The 17,043-nt window shown below is 57.2% G+C and overlaps 3 protein-coding genes across 12 annotated transcripts; 2 read left to right on the top strand and 1 right to left on the bottom strand.

Annotated features, from left to right (window-relative positions):
- Positions 1 to 375: 375 nt before the first annotated feature.
- Positions 376 to 8,582, top strand: ESRRA (estrogen related receptor alpha). Of its 2 annotated transcripts, none has more exons than XM_081532645.1 (7): positions 376 to 590; positions 2,087 to 2,423; positions 5,768 to 5,884; positions 6,044 to 6,172; positions 6,582 to 6,749; positions 6,848 to 7,117; positions 7,523 to 8,582. In XM_081532645.1, the coding sequence occupies exons 2-7, from the start codon at positions 2,099 to 2,101 to the stop codon at positions 7,780 to 7,782; spliced, it is 1,269 nt and encodes a 422-aa protein (XP_081388771.1). In that variant the 5' UTR covers positions 376 to 590; positions 2,087 to 2,098; the 3' UTR covers positions 7,783 to 8,582. The 2 variants fall into 2 exon arrangements, with proteins under 2 accessions (XP_081388771.1, XP_081388772.1); XM_081532646.1 differs by lacking the exon at positions 376 to 590 and adding an exon at positions 726 to 1,737.
- On the bottom strand, positions 8,528 to 10,021 carry TRMT112 (tRNA methyltransferase activator subunit 11-2). Of its 2 annotated transcripts, none has more exons than XM_081532656.1 (4): positions 9,320 to 10,021; positions 9,129 to 9,230; positions 8,895 to 8,984; positions 8,528 to 8,807 (listed from the first exon to the last, which is right to left on the bottom strand). In XM_081532656.1, the coding sequence occupies exons 1-4, from the start codon at positions 9,395 to 9,397 to the stop codon at positions 8,700 to 8,702; spliced, it is 378 nt and encodes a 125-aa protein (XP_081388782.1). In that variant the 5' UTR covers positions 9,398 to 10,021; the 3' UTR covers positions 8,528 to 8,699. The 2 variants fall into 2 exon arrangements, with proteins under 2 accessions (XP_081388782.1, XP_081388783.1); XM_081532657.1 differs by having other exon boundaries at positions 8,895 to 8,969.
- On the top strand, positions 9,523 to 13,053 carry PRDX5 (peroxiredoxin 5). Of its 8 annotated transcripts, XM_081532648.1 has the most exons (7): positions 9,523 to 9,662; positions 9,739 to 9,970; positions 11,473 to 11,607; positions 12,264 to 12,395; positions 12,468 to 12,506; positions 12,632 to 12,693; positions 12,807 to 13,053. In XM_081532648.1, coding segments are annotated over exons 1-7 (708 nt in total). In that variant the 5' UTR covers positions 9,523 to 9,660; the 3' UTR covers positions 12,913 to 13,053. The 8 variants fall into 8 exon arrangements, with proteins under 8 accessions (XP_081388774.1, XP_081388780.1, XP_081388775.1 ...); XM_081532654.1 differs by lacking the exon at positions 11,473 to 11,607; XM_081532649.1 differs by lacking the exon at positions 12,468 to 12,506 and having other exon boundaries at positions 12,264 to 12,431.
- Positions 13,054 to 17,043: the final 3,990 nt, after the last annotated feature.

Here is a 17,043-nt window from a genome sequence, read left to right as displayed (position 1 = left end):
GCCCTCTATTTACATATGTATGAAGTCTCCCGGCCCCCTAAGCGGCGGCCACTCAACGACCTCTCTCATTCCTCTGGCGAACAGCACGCCCCGCCTCCCCCTTTACGTAAGAAGGCTACTGGCCCCACCCCCTCCCCGGAGCCTCTCCGCGTCTCCTCTGGACACGCCCCCTCGGCCGCTTCCTACGCAAGCAAGTGAGCCGCCGGAGCTCGGCGGCGGCGCGGCCCGGACTTGCACGAAGGCCGTCCCGCCGGCTTCGCTGGCCCCGCCCCGGCACGTCCCGGCGCGCAGGCGCTGCCCGCCCCACTTGCCTGATTAGCATAGGGCGCTGGGCCACGCCCCCTGCTTTGCATGCGCACGGCCAGCCCCGCCCCCGCTGTCAGCTGGAGGAAGCGGAGTAGGAAGCGGCCGCGATGTCCTTTTGTGTCCTACAAGCCGCCGGCGGCGCCGCCGAGTGAGGGGACGCGGCGCGGCGGGGCGGCGCGGCCCGAGGAGGCGGCGGAGGAGGGGCCGCGCGCGGCCCCCGGCTCACCCGGCGCTCTGGGCCGCTCGGCCCCCATGCCTGCCCGCCCGCCCTGCCGGAGCCCCAGGTCCGGGGGCGGAGGGGAGCGCCGCTGGGGGGTGGGCGGGCGGGCGGGGCGCGGGGGCCATGTGCGAGCGCGGTTGGGAGGCGGGCGGGGGGCGGGCTCCAGGCGGGGTCCGACTCTGGGTCCGGCCCAGGTCACGGTCGGCACCCGGTCGAAAGCCAGACGGGGTCAGGGTGCGGGCGGGATCTGGCGTCCAGGGCTTAAGGCGCCGGCCCGAGACCCGGGGCCGGTTCTGACTCGGGCTCCAGGTTCTGGCCAGGGTCGGGCTTGGGCTTCGGATCCAGTCCCAGGGCAGGGTTCAATCCGGCACCTGGAGCATGCCGAAGTCCCGGGGGCGGGCCAGGGTGGAAGATGGGAAGGGTTCCCGGTCGGGGAAGGGGCTTTGAAGACCACGTGGGGGCGCTCGAAGGGGCCTCGGGCCACCTTTCTCTCTGGGTCAAAGGTCATCGCACTGGCTGGGGAGAGCTTCCTCCTGCTTGGCGCTCCCCCATTACTTCCTGATAACCTGATAGAGGGCCCCCGCGGGCGGAGGGGGAGGGGAGGCGCGGTAACTTTAGGCAACTTCCCGGAGGTGTGCGCAGGTGGGGGGGGCGGGGCGCCCCGTGGTGGAGGATTCTGTGGTAGCAGGAGTGTAAGAGTGAATGTGCGGAAGAGTGTGCAAGGAGATGGAGCCGCGCCAGTGGGTGTGCCTGGGGCCGGAGGGGAAGATGTATCAGGTGTGAGAGGCTCCGAATGTCTTTCCATAAGGGTCTATGCCTGTGTGTGTGTGTGTGTAGGGGGGGATCATGGTGAGAGTGTAAGTGTATTTGTGAGCGAGAGGGTGATTATGAGCCTTGAGTGTGACTTTGTTATGTAGTATGCACTTTAGGAGTGTGTGAAGGCAAATGGGAGTATGAGCGAGAGCTGGTGTTTGAGAAGGCCGTGTGAGGGTGAACCTGCCCAGTAGAATGATAGTGTGTGAGCATGTGAGTGTGTGTGTGCAGGTGACACCTGAGGACCCGGGTGAGTGGGAGGGTGAGGGTGTAAGCACACCTGTGTGAGCACATGGACTGCCCTTGGGTGTGTATGTCTCTGTTCTGGCCCTTGAGTGGAGGATCCCCAGGTGTGGGGGAGACTGCTGAGATCACCAGCATCTGGAGAAAACTGAGAGGTATCCCACTCTTGGCTGAGGTTCCAGATAGGGTTGAAGGTTGCTTGGGGGCAAGGGTTACCCTACTGCTTGGCCTGGGTGGGGTAGGGGGTCTCCAAGCCTCCTGTAGTTTCCCAAGCGGGAGACCTGCTGTCAGTTACTGGCCCTGGAGGCTCTGGAGACTCTGTTCCTATGGCAACAGCTGGGGGGGCCCTCTTCCTGGGCAGCCTTCCTTGGACTCTGTCCCCCCTCCACCCTCTGGCTAAGCCTGGAAGCTTGCCTAGGCCTGGGGTTGGGCAACCAGGGTGACAGGGAGTCTCCATCCCCCATCGCAGCTCCTCCCTGTGACCTGACGGGTCTCTTCCCGCAGGTGACCAGCGCCATGTCCAGCCAGATGGTGGGCATTGAGCCTCTCTACATCAAGGCAGAGCCAGCAAGCCCTGACAGCCCCAAGGGTTCCTCGGAGACTGAGACCGAGCCCCCTGTGGCTCTGGCTCCTGGCCCAGCTCCCACCCGCTGCCTCCCAGGCCACAAGGAAGAGGAGGATGGGGAGGGGGCTGGGCCTGGCGAGCAGGGTGGTGGGAAGCTGGTGCTCAGCTCCCTGCCCAAACGCCTCTGCCTGGTTTGTGGGGACGTGGCCTCTGGCTACCACTACGGTGTGGCATCCTGTGAGGCCTGCAAAGCCTTCTTCAAGAGGACCATACAGGGTGAGCCCCCACCCCATTCCTGTGTCCATTGCCCTCTGGGCCTGGGGCTGCCTAACTGGTGCACTGCTGGGTGCCGTGTTACCACTTGGGGTTGGCAGCCTGGAGTTCCCAGGTCCTCCTATGTCCCAGGAATGCCCTTTCCCTTAAGAGTTAAATAAAGCCGCCAGGACATGTGGATGGATTGGATGTGGGATATGAGAGCGGGACTCAGGATGCCTCCTAGGTTTCTGGTACGCCAAGCCCAGCACCTTCCACAGCAGCCCCTGCCTGCTTCTAAGCTTGAGTCTTCTGGCCACTGCTATCCTCTCCCCAGCAGAGAACATGCCCTCTTTCGTGTTGATTTCCTGAAGCAGCCCCAGCACATGGCAGGTTTTTATGGTTAACTGAGAAGGGGCTACAATCATATTTCAGCATCTATCTTTAAAAAGACTGTTAGGCAGGGAATTCCCTGGCAGTCCAGTGGTTAGGACTCCTCGCTTTCACTAAGAGCCTGGGTTCAAACCCTGGTCAGGGAACTAAGATCCCAGAAGCCACATGGTGTAGTCAGGAAAAAAAAAAAAAAAGGTTATTAGGCATCCCTGCCAATAGTACTCAGTGAATTTTTCCACTCAGGAAAGCATATCAAAATATGAGTGAGCAAGATGGCAATGTAATAAGCATAAATTTTGGGATGTACCTGTTACTTATATTTTTATATAAACCATTGGTTACTTTGGGGCTATAATACATAGGCTTTTTCAGAGTGTTTCTTGAGTGTCAGACACCGTGCCCTATTACATTTAAGCTCTGTTACCCCCCACAGCAGTCTCTAAGGTACCAGCACTATTACAACTGAGGCCCAGAGAGGTTTTCGAAACTTGGTTCAGGTCCCACGGGTAGAAAATGGCAACAACAAGATTTGAACTTGGGTCGATTGAGGTCCAGAGCTAAGCTCATAAAGGCCAGACTGTTGCCTCTGCTTATTACAAATAACTCTGGGCAGATGCCTCATGGCCGGTTGTGACATTCTAGCAAGTTTTGACTTGGCTGAGACCTGCTGGCCTAAAAGCTCTGTGCCCCCTTCTGGCCCTGCAGACCTGAGCCAACAGGTCCGAGTTCAAATGTCTCCTACCCACACTGGAATACTTTGTTCTCTGTTGACAAGTATTTGTCCAGCACTAGCCATACATAGTGATCATTGTTGAGTATTTAGGTGCTGGAGCCTGCTAAATGGCTTACCTCGATCATCCCATTTTGTTCTCACAACCCACCTTTGTAGGAAGTAGTTTTTAATGATCCCAGTTTTACAGATGGGAAAACTGAGGGTCGAGGGTGTAGGTGTGGGGCTTGCCCAAGGTCACACACTTGGTAAGTGGCAGCCTCCAGGATCCTCACTCTTCATGAACTTGTGCTCTGCTGCCCTGGCCACTGTTCCAGGTGTGGGGACACAGCTGGGACTAAGGATCGCTCCTGTCCTCAGTTTATATCCCAGCAGAGGAAGAGAGAAAACAGTGAACTGAACACAGTTGTTATTAACAGCTGTGGTAAGTGCTGGAGGGTCAGGAGCAGGGTGTGCCAGGGAACCTGGCTGGGTCTGGGATGCTGGAGGGCCTCCCTGAGGAGATGTCTTAAGCTGAAGAAGCCCAGGTAGGGTGGAGGAGAGAGCAGATTGTGAGGAGAAATTCACTTTGGGTATGTTGGCCGGTTGAGCCATTCAGTCCTGTGGTAGCCCCAGGAGCTGGGAGGGCCACCATGCATTCATTCAGCCAGACCCTGTTCCTAGCACTGGGCACAGTCCTGGCCCTCACGGAGCTGGCACTAAAATGGGTAGACGTAACAAGGTAAATATATACAGATGTTGCATATTAAATGGTGCTAAGAGCTCATGAGAAACCATAAAGCAAGGGCAGGAAATATACAGCAGGGACAAGTGACCAGAGGTGTCTGTGGAGGGGCTTTTGACATTCTTACCCAGTGGCCGGGAAAGCCTCCCCAGGAAGCAGAGATCTGAAGGAGGTAAGGGAGCCATGCCCGCTGAGGCAGGGCCTGTTTGAGGAACACCGAGTTGGCCAACAGAGCCGGGCAGAGGGCAAAGGGAATGAGGTCAGAAAGGTAGCGAGGACCTGGGATGCAGGTCTCATAGGCCATGGGGTTCACCTGGAGGGTTTTTAAAATTTATTTTTAATTGAAAGATAATTGCTTTACTAAGTGTTGTGTTGGTTTCTGCTGTACAACAATGAATCTGCCATAACTATACATATATGTCCTCCTTCTTGAGCCTCCTTCCCCTGAACCTGGAGGGTTTTGAGTTGGGTAGGGACATGATCTGTCTTAGGATTTTTTTTTTTTCCTAGCTTTAGTTCCCTGACCAGGGATAGAGCCCAGTCCCTCAGCAGTGAAAGTGTGGAGTCCTAACCACTGGACCACCAGGGAATTCCCTGTCTTAGGTTTAAGAGGATGCCTCTGTGTTGAAATTAACTGGAGACAAGGCAGCAGGAAGGGAGGTGACAGTGACTCTGGTCACGGGTAGAAACAATTGCCAGTGGAGCAAGGGGCGGGCTTCTGAACATATTAGGAGGTAAAGCCCACCAGGACCTGTCTGGCTTAGATTTGGGGTGGGAGAGGAATTATAAATGTATCTTAGATTTCTGCTTGAGCAGCTGGACAAATGAGGTTGCAGGTTTTGGAGGGCTAAGTCTGGGGCTCCATCTAGGACAAGATAAGTTTGTAGTGCCTTCTAGACATGCAGGATGCCGAGGAGGCAGTGGGATGTGTCTAGAGTTCAGACAGGTCTAGGCTAGAGGTGCAGATTTGAAAGCCTGGGTGAGATCACCATGGGAATGAGTCAGAGACAGGTTGGAGGGCCGCCCAGGGGGTCTTCAATGGAAGGAGTGTGGGCAGATGCACAGAAACCACAAAATAGCAGTGACGTAGGAGGAAAACCCAGAGTGTGGTGTCCTAGAAGCAAAAGAAGAAAAGTGTTTGTTTCTAGGAGGGATCAGCAGTGTTAGATGCTCCTATAGGCCAAGTAATATAAGGACGAGAACTGACCACTGGATGTAGCAGTGTGGAGGCCACTGTGGCCCTTAATGAGAACAGATGAGGGCAGCACAGCCCAGAGGTGTGACTTGACCAGAGGCTGGGGCTGGATGCCGCCTGACTCCCCTCGTCCCAGGGCCTCCTTTGCCCAGGCCAGGATTCCCAGCCCAGCTGCCTTTCCCTTCTGCCCGGGCTTCCCTGCCCCATTCTTAGCACTCCCGCTCTCCAGACCTATGCTTGCCTGGAATGGCAGGGCTCTCCCCACTGGCTAGGCCCTCTCTGGGCCCCGGGAGGCCGCCACTGGAGCCCTGCCTCTTCCCTGGCAGGGAGCATCGAGTACAGCTGTCCGGCCTCCAACGAGTGTGAGATCACCAAGCGGAGACGCAAGGCCTGCCAGGCCTGTCGCTTCACCAAGTGCCTGCGGGTGGGCATGCTCAAGGAGGGTGAGCACTGGCGGGGGCCTGGGTGAGGCTGGGGGGCTGGGTGCATGGAATCGGGCCAGGTGAGGCCTGGGAAGTCCTGGCGGACTGGGCTGGGCAGGGGAGCTCTGGAGAGCAGGCCAGCCCCAGCCCCGTGGACGCAGCGCTGTTCTACAATTCAAGGGGTACGTCTGGACCGTGTCCGTGGTGGGCGACAGAAGTACAAGCGGCGGCCAGAGGTGGACCCACTGCCCTTCCCAGGCCCCTTCCCTGCTGGACCTCTGGCAGTAGCTGGAGGCCCTCGGAAGACAGGTGAGAACGTGGTGGGGTCCCTGGGGCTCTGGGGTTGGTGTGGGCAACATTCACACGGGTCTGACATCATTCACATGGGATAGTAGTTATCTTGGGCACTGGGACCCACGTCTTCCCTTCATCTGTTCGTTCACACATTTCCCTCGAGAAGTATTTACGAAAATACCCTTTTCTGTGTCAGACCTCGAGCAGTACAGCTGGGAGCAGGGAAGGTTTTCTAACGCTCAGAACCTGTCCACAGACAGACGCTTTCCCTAGGAGATAGTGCGGCGTTTCCCGGAGAGGTGTCCGAGCCGGGCTGGCCAGTGGCTATTGAGGAAGGCCACAGGGGGACTGACTCTGGGAAGATGTTTGACCCTGAAGGGCTGGCAGAGGGATGAATGCGTGCCTCTTCCAACTGTCACTACAGCCCCGGTGAATGCACTGGTGTCCCACCTGCTGGTGGTTGAACCTGAGAAGCTGTATGCCATGCCTGACCCAGCGGGCCCCGACGGACACCTCCCAGCTGTGGCCACCCTCTGTGACCTCTTTGACCGAGAGATCGTGGTCACCATCAGCTGGGCCAAGAGCATCCCAGGTAGAGGGCCCAGGCAATGTGGGGCTTCCCTGGGTAGGCCGGACCCTGCCCGGCTCTGGCGCAGTTGCTTAGCCAGCTCTGCTCCCCCTGCCCTCCAGGCTTCTCGTCACTGTCACTGTCTGACCAGATGTCAGTACTGCAGAGCGTGTGGATGGAGGTACTGGTGTTGGGTGTGGCGCAGCGCTCCCTGCCGCTGCAGGATGAGCTGGCCTTCGCCGAGGACCTGGTCCTGGATGAAGAGGGGGCGCGAGCCGCTGGCCTGGGGGAACTGGGGGCTGCCCTGCTGCAGCTGGTGCGGCGACTGCAGGCCCTGCGGTTGGAGCGCGAGGAGTACGTTCTGCTGAAGGCCCTGGCCCTCGCCAATTCAGGTGAGTCTGGGGCTTGTACTGATGGGTTTCTCCATAAGGCGCTTTGGTTTTTTAACTGTGATGGTGGCACGGTCCCACTTTGCAGACAGGGAAAACAGGCTTAGGCAAGAACAGTGACTTGCTGAAAGTCACGAAGCCAGGCGAGGACAGGTCCAGGAAATGCATGCTGAATTCTGAGCCCTAGTGCCCATGGTTTTGTAGACAGGTGAACCACTTAGTGGGAGGGAAGGAGAGGGGGACTGGAGGTGGCCATAGCTGAGGGAGAAGGAGTGGGCCCTGGCTCATGGGCAGGAGCAGCTAGTAGTGCTTCAGCAAATTTTGGTGTGGCTCCTTCTTGGAGGTCAATGTGGCTCTGCCCCTTCTGGAGATGGCCCATGCCAACAGTTCTCTCATCTTGCCTTGCAGACTCTGTGCACATTGAAGATGCTGAAGCGGTGGAGCAGCTGCGAGAAGCTCTACATGAGGCCCTGCTGGAGTACGAAGCTGGCCGGGCAGGCCCCGGAGGGGGCGCTGAGCGGAGGCGGGCAGGCAGGCTGCTGCTCACACTACCGCTCCTTCGCCAGACAGCGGGCAAAGTGCTGGCCCATTTCTATGGGGTGAAGCTGGAGGGCAAGGTGCCCATGCACAAGTTGTTCTTGGAGATGCTCGAGGCCATGATGGACTGAGGCAAGGGGTGGGCGTGGGTGGGGGTGCTGGCGGGACCCGCCCAGCATGGGGTCAGCCCCAAGGGGGCAGAGCTGGGGTCTGGGCAGTGCCACAGCCTGCTGGCAGGGCCAGGGCAACACCATCAGCCCCTGGGAGCAGGCCCTACACCCTCCCCTCCTCCCTCCTTGGGGGTGTTAGAAGCTGGGAACATGTGCGCCCAGGCTCTGGGCACAGTGCTGCCCCTAGCAAGCCATAACATGCCCCCAGGGTGTAGGGGGCCTTGCGGAAGCCATAGGGGGCTGCAGGGGACATGTGTGTGTTGGGGGGTGGGGTGGGCAGAAGCCTGATCTCAGGGAGGGAAGGGAGTGGAGGCCACAGTCTCCCAGTGGGTGATGCTTTTGCTGCTGCTTAATCCGACTTCCTCTCCAGAACAGAGGAGGATTTGGAGAGCAAAGGCTCCTGCTCCCTTTGCTCCTCTCTCATCATTTGCATTGGGCATTACTGCCCCCCCCCACCTTGAAGCAATAACTCCAAGCAGGCTCCAGCCCCTGGACCCCTGGGGTGGCCAGGGCCCCCCATCAGCTCCCACCCAGTCTCCTCAGGGGGCAGGGAGAGCACTGCCTCTATGCCCTGCAGAGCAATAACACTATATTTATTTTTGGGTTTGGCCAGGGAGGTGCAGGGACATGGGGCAAGCCAGGGCCCAGAGCCCTTGGCTGTACAGAGACTCTATTTTAATGTATATTTGCTGCAAAGAGAAACCGCTTTTGGTTTTGAACCTTTAATGAGAAAAAAATATATATAATATCGAGCTCAAAAACACTGTGTGTGGTGTGTCACTGGGTCAAGGGTTAGGGATACACAGGGTAGGACTAACAAGATACCGTGTAAACAAAGATACACACAACCAGAGTGAAAAACCGGCACCTGGCACACTTTAAGTCTCAGTTTCCTCATCATTCAGCAGCATATTGGGGATCCCACGACTGATGGGGAACAGACGTCCCGACTCGGGGCATTGCAGGGTGCCCTCCAAGACCTCCACCTGCGGGAAGAGGGGACCAGAACTGAGCACGGGCAGCCGTCAGGTGTGGGTGTACAGCCAGGAAGCAAGCGGTGGGCCGGTTCTTACCTCCAGCAGCACGTGGTGCATCTTTCTCAGAAATTCCTCGTTATGCTCATATCCCTGAATCGGCTCTTTAGGGACCTCGACAAGATGCAGCTGTGGGCAAGAGGCTTAAATCAACTCGGCTTCCCAGACGCTCGCCCTGAGGCCTGGTGTAAAGAGCTGCAGTTAAGACTCCCCCTCAACCCCCGCCACCCACGGTGTGCAAGGGGCTGGGGAGGTGGGGAGGCGGGTCCTTACAGTGTCCGCAGCCTCCAGAAGCGCCGCCCACTCCACTTTGGGTATCATACGCACTATGAAGTCAGGGTTGAACTCCACAGGGTTGATACGGACCTCCGTGGCCTGCGGGGCGCAGAGATTTAGTTAGGCAAGGCCCGGATCCTGGTTCTCCTACCCCCGCCCCCGGGAGAGGTGCCCCAGACGGCCGGTACCTGGAGACGCAGGGGGAAGCCACGGGGCCCCACCCCTCGCACGTGCGAGCTCAGCAGGTTGTGGGTGAGCAGCCTCATGTCTACGCTGCGCGCTCCCGCACAGCCGGAACAGGAAGGAGGGTGGGCTCTGTCTACGTCATTTCCTGAATTGTCCTGCTCTATCCTATTGGACACCTGGGAGGAGCGGAAACGGCGAACCTTCTGGACTTCCGGTGCTCGCCGGAGCCGAGGTCGCTACGTATCACGCGGTGCTCCTGGAAGCATCCCGGCAGGAGATTGCTACGGCGCAGGCCCAGTGGTTTTGGCTGAGCTAAACCTCGTTTAGCTACAAATCGTGTACAATGTAAATCATCCGTAAAACGGCTACAATGAAAGGGCCTTCGTGAAATGCAAACTAAATACGCTTTACTCCTACACAGGCGCCTGACATCACCGTCTCCTGCCACTTGCTTGCGGTTAAGGAATGGAAATACTGCCCCAATCCGTAAATCACACAATCAAAACAGCTGCAACCCGGCCTCGTATGCAAATAAGCTCCGCCTGCTCGCACGCGCGCCGGTGATCCACCCCCTGACACCAAGCTGGTCGAAAGCCCCGCCCATTTGCGCGCCGTCCACGGCTGCGCGGTGGTGGCGCCTCGCGGCCGGCCAGGTAACGTGCGCCGCGTTCCACCTCTTGCCCTGCCTTTCGCAGGATTGCGTCGTAGCGCTGCGGTTCCGCCCAGCCTTCTACCTCAGCCTCGAGGCATGGGCGGGGCTTTTCTGACTGTGACTCGGCATGCGTCTGCGGTGGTTACGCCTCCTGGGCTGCAGACGGGGCTCGGTGGTGTCCCGGGCGACCGACGTTGAGGGTGCGTCAGCGAGAGCGGTGGGAGCCCGAGGGTGCCTGGAAGGAATCCTCGAGTGGACGTTTGGCGGGGTCCGAGGTTTCAGAAGCGCTGCTGTAGCCATGGCCCCGATCAAGGTGACTGCGGGCCCAGCCAGGCCTGACTTCTTTGCCTCCCCCACTCCACTCATTTCCCCACGCCCCTTCGTCCCGCTTGTCTGGGGGAGAGTCACCGTCTTTCTTACCCTCCCGCTGCCATAGAAGCTCCTCCCGCCGTCCGTTCCGCTTGTTTCCTTCAACAAGACCCCCGTGGCTGCAACGATGTCGCCAGTTTTAGGGGTCTTGTGCCCCATCTCCTCTAACAGTTCTCAAGGCCTTCGGGCCTTCCCCTCGTCTCTCTGCCACACCCACTCTGGGACACCTGTGATGAGTCTCCACCATTTTAAGGTGGAGTACCATGGCTTCCCCCGCCTTATGGAACCATCTCCTTTACCCTTTTCAACTCCTATACGTGCTCTCCTCCACGCCCTCCCGCTGCTTTTGTCAAGTTATTGGGTATTACTCTCACCCCATCCTTTGAAACAGGTGATGTCTTTTAGAACCTTGTTTTGTCTCCCCCACTGCACCCTTCTCCTGAGTTTTTCAGCCCTCTTCTGGAACCATCCCCAGCTCCTTGGGGCTCCCCCTTGCTTCACAGTCTTCTGAGATCCCCTCCTCCTACTTCATCCTGCAACCCACTGCTGGGTTTCTCCAGGCTCTACCCTCACCCCTGACTTTGCTCCCTTTGTCTGCTTTTTCTGGCCTGTGAAGCCCCACACACTCCCAGGAACACTGATCTCTCGTCCTTGAAGGGAGTACTTCTATACTCTTATCTGCTGGATGTAGGGACCTGCACCCTGCTCCCCAACCGTCCCACCTTCTGCTGCCCTCCCATTTTCTCGTTTTGAACGTGGGACACTCAGCCGTGCTCAGCGTCCTCTCCCTCCATATTATCAGGGCCTCCTCCTGCTCCTCTGTCCCACTTCTTTCCTGTAACTCGCCTTGATTACTCAACCTCTTGCAACACCCAGAGAGGCCGTCTCTCCTTTTTTCTGCGGTCACCGACTGGCGCTTAAGAGGAATAGGGCCACCTTGAAACTTGGAGGATGTGGGGTAACCAGGTGGTCGCAGGGAAGGGACCTCTGGAAGCTCTGACAGCGGTGGACTTCCCTGCCGGGTGTCAATCCTGTCTCCACAGGACCAGGCGGGGCTACTCAGCCCTCTGTGGGCACCCTCACCCCGCCCTTGCTGCCCTGCCCCTGCCCTTATCTTGGAGTCATTCCTTCTAGGTGGGAGATGCCATTCCGTCAGTGGAGGTATTTGAAAAGGAGCCTGGGAACAAGGTGAACCTGGCAGAGCTGTTCAAAGGCAAGAAGGGAGTGCTGTTTGGTGTCCCTGGTGCCTTTACCCCTGGTTGTTCCAAGGTGAGGCCTGCGCTTCTGGGGCTCAGCAGTTGGGATCTTCTGTGCATGTTTGTATTGTTCATGAGTCCTCCACATAGTCCTGGGACAGCTTGTACCAACGGGGTGTAGGTGAAATGACAGTTAAAGAAGCATATCAGGTTTTTAAGAAAGAAGTTGTGACTGTGAGTGTAGGGATGTAGGAGAAAAGGTGATGGAGTGCCTCTCATTGATCCTGCTGGGTGACAGGGGCTGTGGAAGGGACCTGGGACTCGGGTAAATGAGACAGTCCTGCTCATGGGACGTTCATGGTGTTGACCAAGGAACACTTGAATTTGGATCTGAGCTTCCTAGTTGTTGTTGTTTGGTCGCTAAGTTGTGCCAACTCTCTACAACCCCATGGACTGTAGCGCGCTAGGCTCCTCTGTCCATGAGATTTCCCAGACAAGAATACTGGAGCGGGTTGCCATTTCCTTCTCCAGGGGATCTTCCTGATGCAGGGATCGAACCCGCGTTTCCTGCATTGGCAGGCGGACTCTTTACTGTTGAGCCACCAGGGAAGCAAAAAGGAACTGTAGCTTACACAGTTCTCATTGTCTGATCAAAGCTGTTGACGTGGGGAAATGAGGGCTTGGAGCAGAGGCAGTTATCCACCTGCTGACTCTGGTTCTCCTCCCCAGACCCACCTGCCAGGGTTTGTGGAGCAGGCTGGCGCTCTGAAGGCCAAGGGGATCCAGGTGGTGGCATGTCTGACCGTTAATGATGTCTTTGTGACTGAAGAGTGGGCACGCGCCCACAACACAGAGGGCAAGGTGAGCTGTGGATCCTGCCGGGGATCCAGGGCCAAGGTGGAGAATTTTTTGTGACTTTGGCTTTCTCTTTAGGTTCGGCTCCTGGCAGACCCCAGTGGGGCCTTTGGGAAGGTGAGTGTAACCCCAGCCTCTAACCTGGAAGCAGGGACTTGGAGAGACACGGCCAGTGTGGGGAGCAGTCAGGGGACCTGGCCTGTTCTGGGGGTTCCTAACCTTTCTTCTGCCTCTCCTTTCAGGAGACAGATTTGTTACTTGATGATACACTGGTATTTCTCTTTGGGAATCAACGACTGAAGAGGTAAAAGTGGGAGGGTCCCCCGTGGGGGGGGGTCCGCCTGCTACCCCACCTGTCTCCATCCCCAGCCTCCAGGCCCAGGCTGTTTCACGTGGCCCGGCCCTTCTTTCTGGCAGGTTCTCCATGGTGATAGAGGATGGCATCGTCAAATCCCTGAACGTGGAGCCGGATGGCACAGGCCTCACCTGCACCCTGGTCCCCAACATCCTCTCACAGCTCTGAGGCCTGGAGCCCAGATGTCCTCCTCTGGCCCTTTCCTGTTTTTACCTGCCCAGTCCTGGGCAGAGGGCCCCAGCCTAGCCTCACCTGTGGTCACCCAGCTGAAATCTTGGCCAAATTTCTGCAATAAACACGTCTGGTTCATGTCCGTCTCCTTGGTTTTGAAATGCTGCTTTGCCCAAGGCTAGGCCTCACTGACAGTCAAGCTGTGAGGGTAGTGGGCAGAGGCTGAAGTGGAGACTCTAAAGGACTCTGATTTAACTTTGGAGGCAGTCAGAGAAGGCCTCTTGAGGGAGGTGTCACGAAGCATCCATCTACAAGCTGAGAAAGGGCCAGCAGTCTGAAGAGTGAGGGAAGGAGCGGTCCTGCCGATTGAGCTCCTTGGGGAAGGCCCTGGACAGACCCGAGCTTGGCTAGGGCCCGTGACCTTCTGCGTTTGATATCCAGATGATGGCCGATCTCATGTTGACTGCAGACCTCAGGATAGAAACTTTGGCCCAAAGCATCCCCCACCACCTGGGCCAAACCTCAGCCCAAACATACTCAAATTTTGCTGAACCCTTTTTGGAAGCACCCACATCCCAAGAAGGGCCCCTGGCGCCTTGGGACCATCTGATGGGCAAAAAGGGCTCCATGGGCAGAGCCAGTGCTGGTTCAGCCCCAGGAGTGGGAGGTGATGAGTGTTGTGGGGTCCCCAAGAGTGGGAGTCTAGGTGAGCTATGGAAGAGAGGAGACGCTTGTAAGGCCGGCCCAGCGGTGAGTTTGTTGTATGTTGTTAGGGGCCGGGAGTCAGAGAGGCCAGCAGGGCTTGAGGCTGAGGAGCATTCTGTCTGCAGGCCTTGCCCTTGGGCCTCTGCCTCTTGTCCTTGGGAAGTCCTGTGCTTGGAAGCAGAGTGATTATTAGGCACCTGCTGTTTAGGAGCTGAGAGCCTAAGGGAGGCAGATGCTTGAGGTATGCTAAAAATCCTCACACGATCCTGGGCGGTGTGAACTGTTACACCACAGAGAGGTCAAACAAGTAGACCTGGCTCATCAGCCACATAAGAGTTTGGATTTGAGCCAATCAGTTGGCCTCGGGGAGCTTTATAGCCTTGCCCTGGGCCCTGTCAGCACCAGGCTCTGAGGGGTTTTCCTTGCTCTTCCAGGCCATCTGGGGAGGCTCAGGGCAGCTCAGAGCTGGCTAAGGCAGGCTGAGAGATCTCAGGAAAGATCAAGGAAAGGCATCTTGGAGGGCACAGCCCTTGGAGCAGTGGGACTGGCGTGCTCAGTGGAGGGGACAATGTGGCCGTAGTTACAGAGGGTGGAACAGCCCCAAGGTGGTGGAGCATGTGAGTGAGGGGATGCTAGGAGGGCAGGGGGGCTTTTGAAACCCTGTAAGCTGCTTCCATTTCACCCTGCAGGCCCTTCAGACCAGCGAAGGATGTCTGTAGGGCAGTGACAGGTCAGATTCATACCTGGACTCCTCTGTGCCGGTAGAGCTGGAGAGGGGCAGGCGGGAGGCAGAGGAGAAGCCAGCATGGGGCAGGACTGATGACTGAGTGTCCAGGAGGTGGGGGCTGGGACAGGGGACCTGTGGCTGTTGGAAGGGTGAGTCCAGGGGGCCACTTGGCTGGAGGTCTAAGGGATGGGTGGTTTGGGGAGAGGAGGGCCCTCAGGAGGGAGCCAGCCTCCCTGCAGGGGTCCCAGCTGCTCTGCCTGCCTGAGCCAGCCCACCCACTGACCTTTGTCCCTTCAGTTCTCTTCCACAACCTGTCACCGCTCAGGGGTCCTGGGCTGGGGCAGGACAAAGGGCTGACCACCCCTCTAGCTTCCCAAGCCCTTGTGACCTGTCCCCACCAAGCCCTAGGTCACAGTGCTGTCCTGGACTGGATGGCAGGAAGGCCCTTTCTTTCCAGAAACCATCTCTCGGTTCTCTTGTCATAGGGATGAGGACACAGCGGTGTATGTAGACTTCCCCCAACGGTCACTGTGTACACCCTGGTGAGCGGTCTGGAGGCTCCGGGAGCCCGACAGAGAAGTGAGCGTTTGAGCTGGCAGCTGGGCTCTGGGAGCCTGGGGTCTGCTGGTGTAGACGGTGGGTCAAGTGGGCCCCCCACGGGCCGGCACCCTATTCCTCTTCCTAGCACCTTGGGCCACCCTGGCAGCTCCTCACCGTCAGGGCAAGCCCAGTCTCCATCGATGCCACTCAGCTGCCTCTGTGCCTCCACTCCTGACCTCATGTCTGGGCAGGCTGAGGTCCAGTGAGGCCTCTGAGAGGAAGTGTCTCCTCCAGGATCCCGTTGCCACTGACTGGGCCTTTACGGCAGGATGAGAGGTCTTCCAGGGCCGAGGTGACCCCTTTGGACAGCATGATGGGAGTTGGGTGTGGGTGGAGGTGGGCCTTCGGTCTCAGTGGCCCTGGCTGCTGGCCCTGGGGCTGGGGTGTCTTGCTTCAGGTGCTGGAGTGCTTGAGAACAAGCATCTCATGGTGTGCGAATCCTCCTGCCAATGCAGGGGACAAGGGTTCGATCCCTGGTCCAGGAGGATCCTACATGCCGCGGGGTGACTAAGCCCCCATGCCACAACTGCTCAAGCCCTCCTGACAGCAGTGGATGTGACCTTCCTGGGCTGTTGGTGGTCAAAGGGCCAATGTTAAATCAGCCAACCAGACCTCCAATATCCACCTGACGTGGTGGTGGTTTAGGCGCTAAATTGTGTCCGACTTTTGCGACCCCATGGACTGTAGACTGCCAGGCGCCCCGTCCATGGGATTCTCCAGGCAAGAATACTGGAGTGGGTTGCCATTTCCTTCTCCAGGCTATCTTCCCAACCCAGGAATCAAACCTGGGTCTCCCGCCTTGCAGGCAGATTCTTCAGCAACTGACCTACAAGGGAAGCCTGTTTACCCTAATTATTCCTTTTAATTGTACAAGTAAAGGTGCAAGTTCAGCCATCCCTGGGTATCTGCGGAGGACTGGCATATTGGTAAGTAAAACCGCCCAAGGTCACAGCAACTGCCATGTAGATAGTCAAGAATTTTGCTCAATACCAGTGATTCTGAGCCTTTTCTGGGCCCCAAATTCCTTTGAAGTATTGTTAAAATCAATGCCCCTTTCCTTATAAAACACACATCTGAACACGTGTGGACACCTACATGCTCTTTAAAAGTTTCAAGGAACCCCTATGGCCCTACCGGAATTCCAGATGAGCCCCCTCCCCGACCTAGGAAGCATCATAGCAGAGTGGGTCACCAGACTTCAGGCTCAGACCACCTGTGAATCCTGGCCTGCCACCAAGAAGCTGGGGACCTTGGGGAGGCTATTTAGTTTTCCTTGACCCCCATTTCGCTCATCTTTAAGTTAATTTATTTTTGGACGTGCTGGGTCTTTGTTGCTACTTGCAGGCTTTTCTCTAGTTGCAGCAAGCCGGGGCTACTCTTCAGTTGTGGTGCTGGGGTATCTCATTGCGGTGGCTTCTCTTGTTGCGGAGCACAGGCTCTAGGGCGTGCAGGCTTCAGTAGTTGCGGTTTCCAGGCTCTAGAGCACAGACTCAGTAGTTGTGGCACACAGGCTTAGTTGCCCTGCAGCATGTCCAATCTTCCCAGACCAGGTATTGAACCTGTGTGCCCTGCATTGGCAGGCGGATTCTTAACCACTGGACCACCAGGGAAGTCCCAACCCCACTTCCGTTATCTTTAGAGTGGAAATAATCCACCCGACCTCATAGGATCATTGTGGGGAACACATGAGACAGTTTACGTAAAGCATTTGGTACGGTGCTTAGTATACAGGAAGTGCTCAATAAATGACTGTAAAAAGAAAAAGAACCCCTACTCTGCATCTTGCAGCCTGCATGTTGGTAGGGAAAGAGCTGGGAGGTAGCAGAGAGGCCAGATCCCAGGCCTGTCCTTGGTGATTACTTTCTGTGGCTCCCTGGACCTCAGTTTCCTCATCAGTATAATGGGGCTAGTGATGCTGTTAGGGCAAGGCCCTCAGTATTCTCCTTAGGTTGCCTGGCACTTGAAGGCTCACTTGAAGGAGCTGGGAGGATATCTCTGGGGGAATCTTTGTCATCTCTGAGAGATCAAACCTGACCTTCTGATATCAAGAGAGGGTTGGAGGGGGTCCCAGCATCTCTAGCCTAAAGTAGGTTTGG

This window comes from Giraffa tippelskirchi, chromosome 10, assembly GCF_054371585.1.
Source record: "Giraffa tippelskirchi isolate mGirTip1 chromosome 10, T2T-mGirTip1v1.2.pri, whole genome shotgun sequence".
NCBI lineage: Eukaryota > Metazoa > Chordata > Mammalia > Artiodactyla > Giraffidae > Giraffa > Giraffa tippelskirchi.
This window is presented reverse-complemented; position numbering and strand designations above follow the sequence as displayed.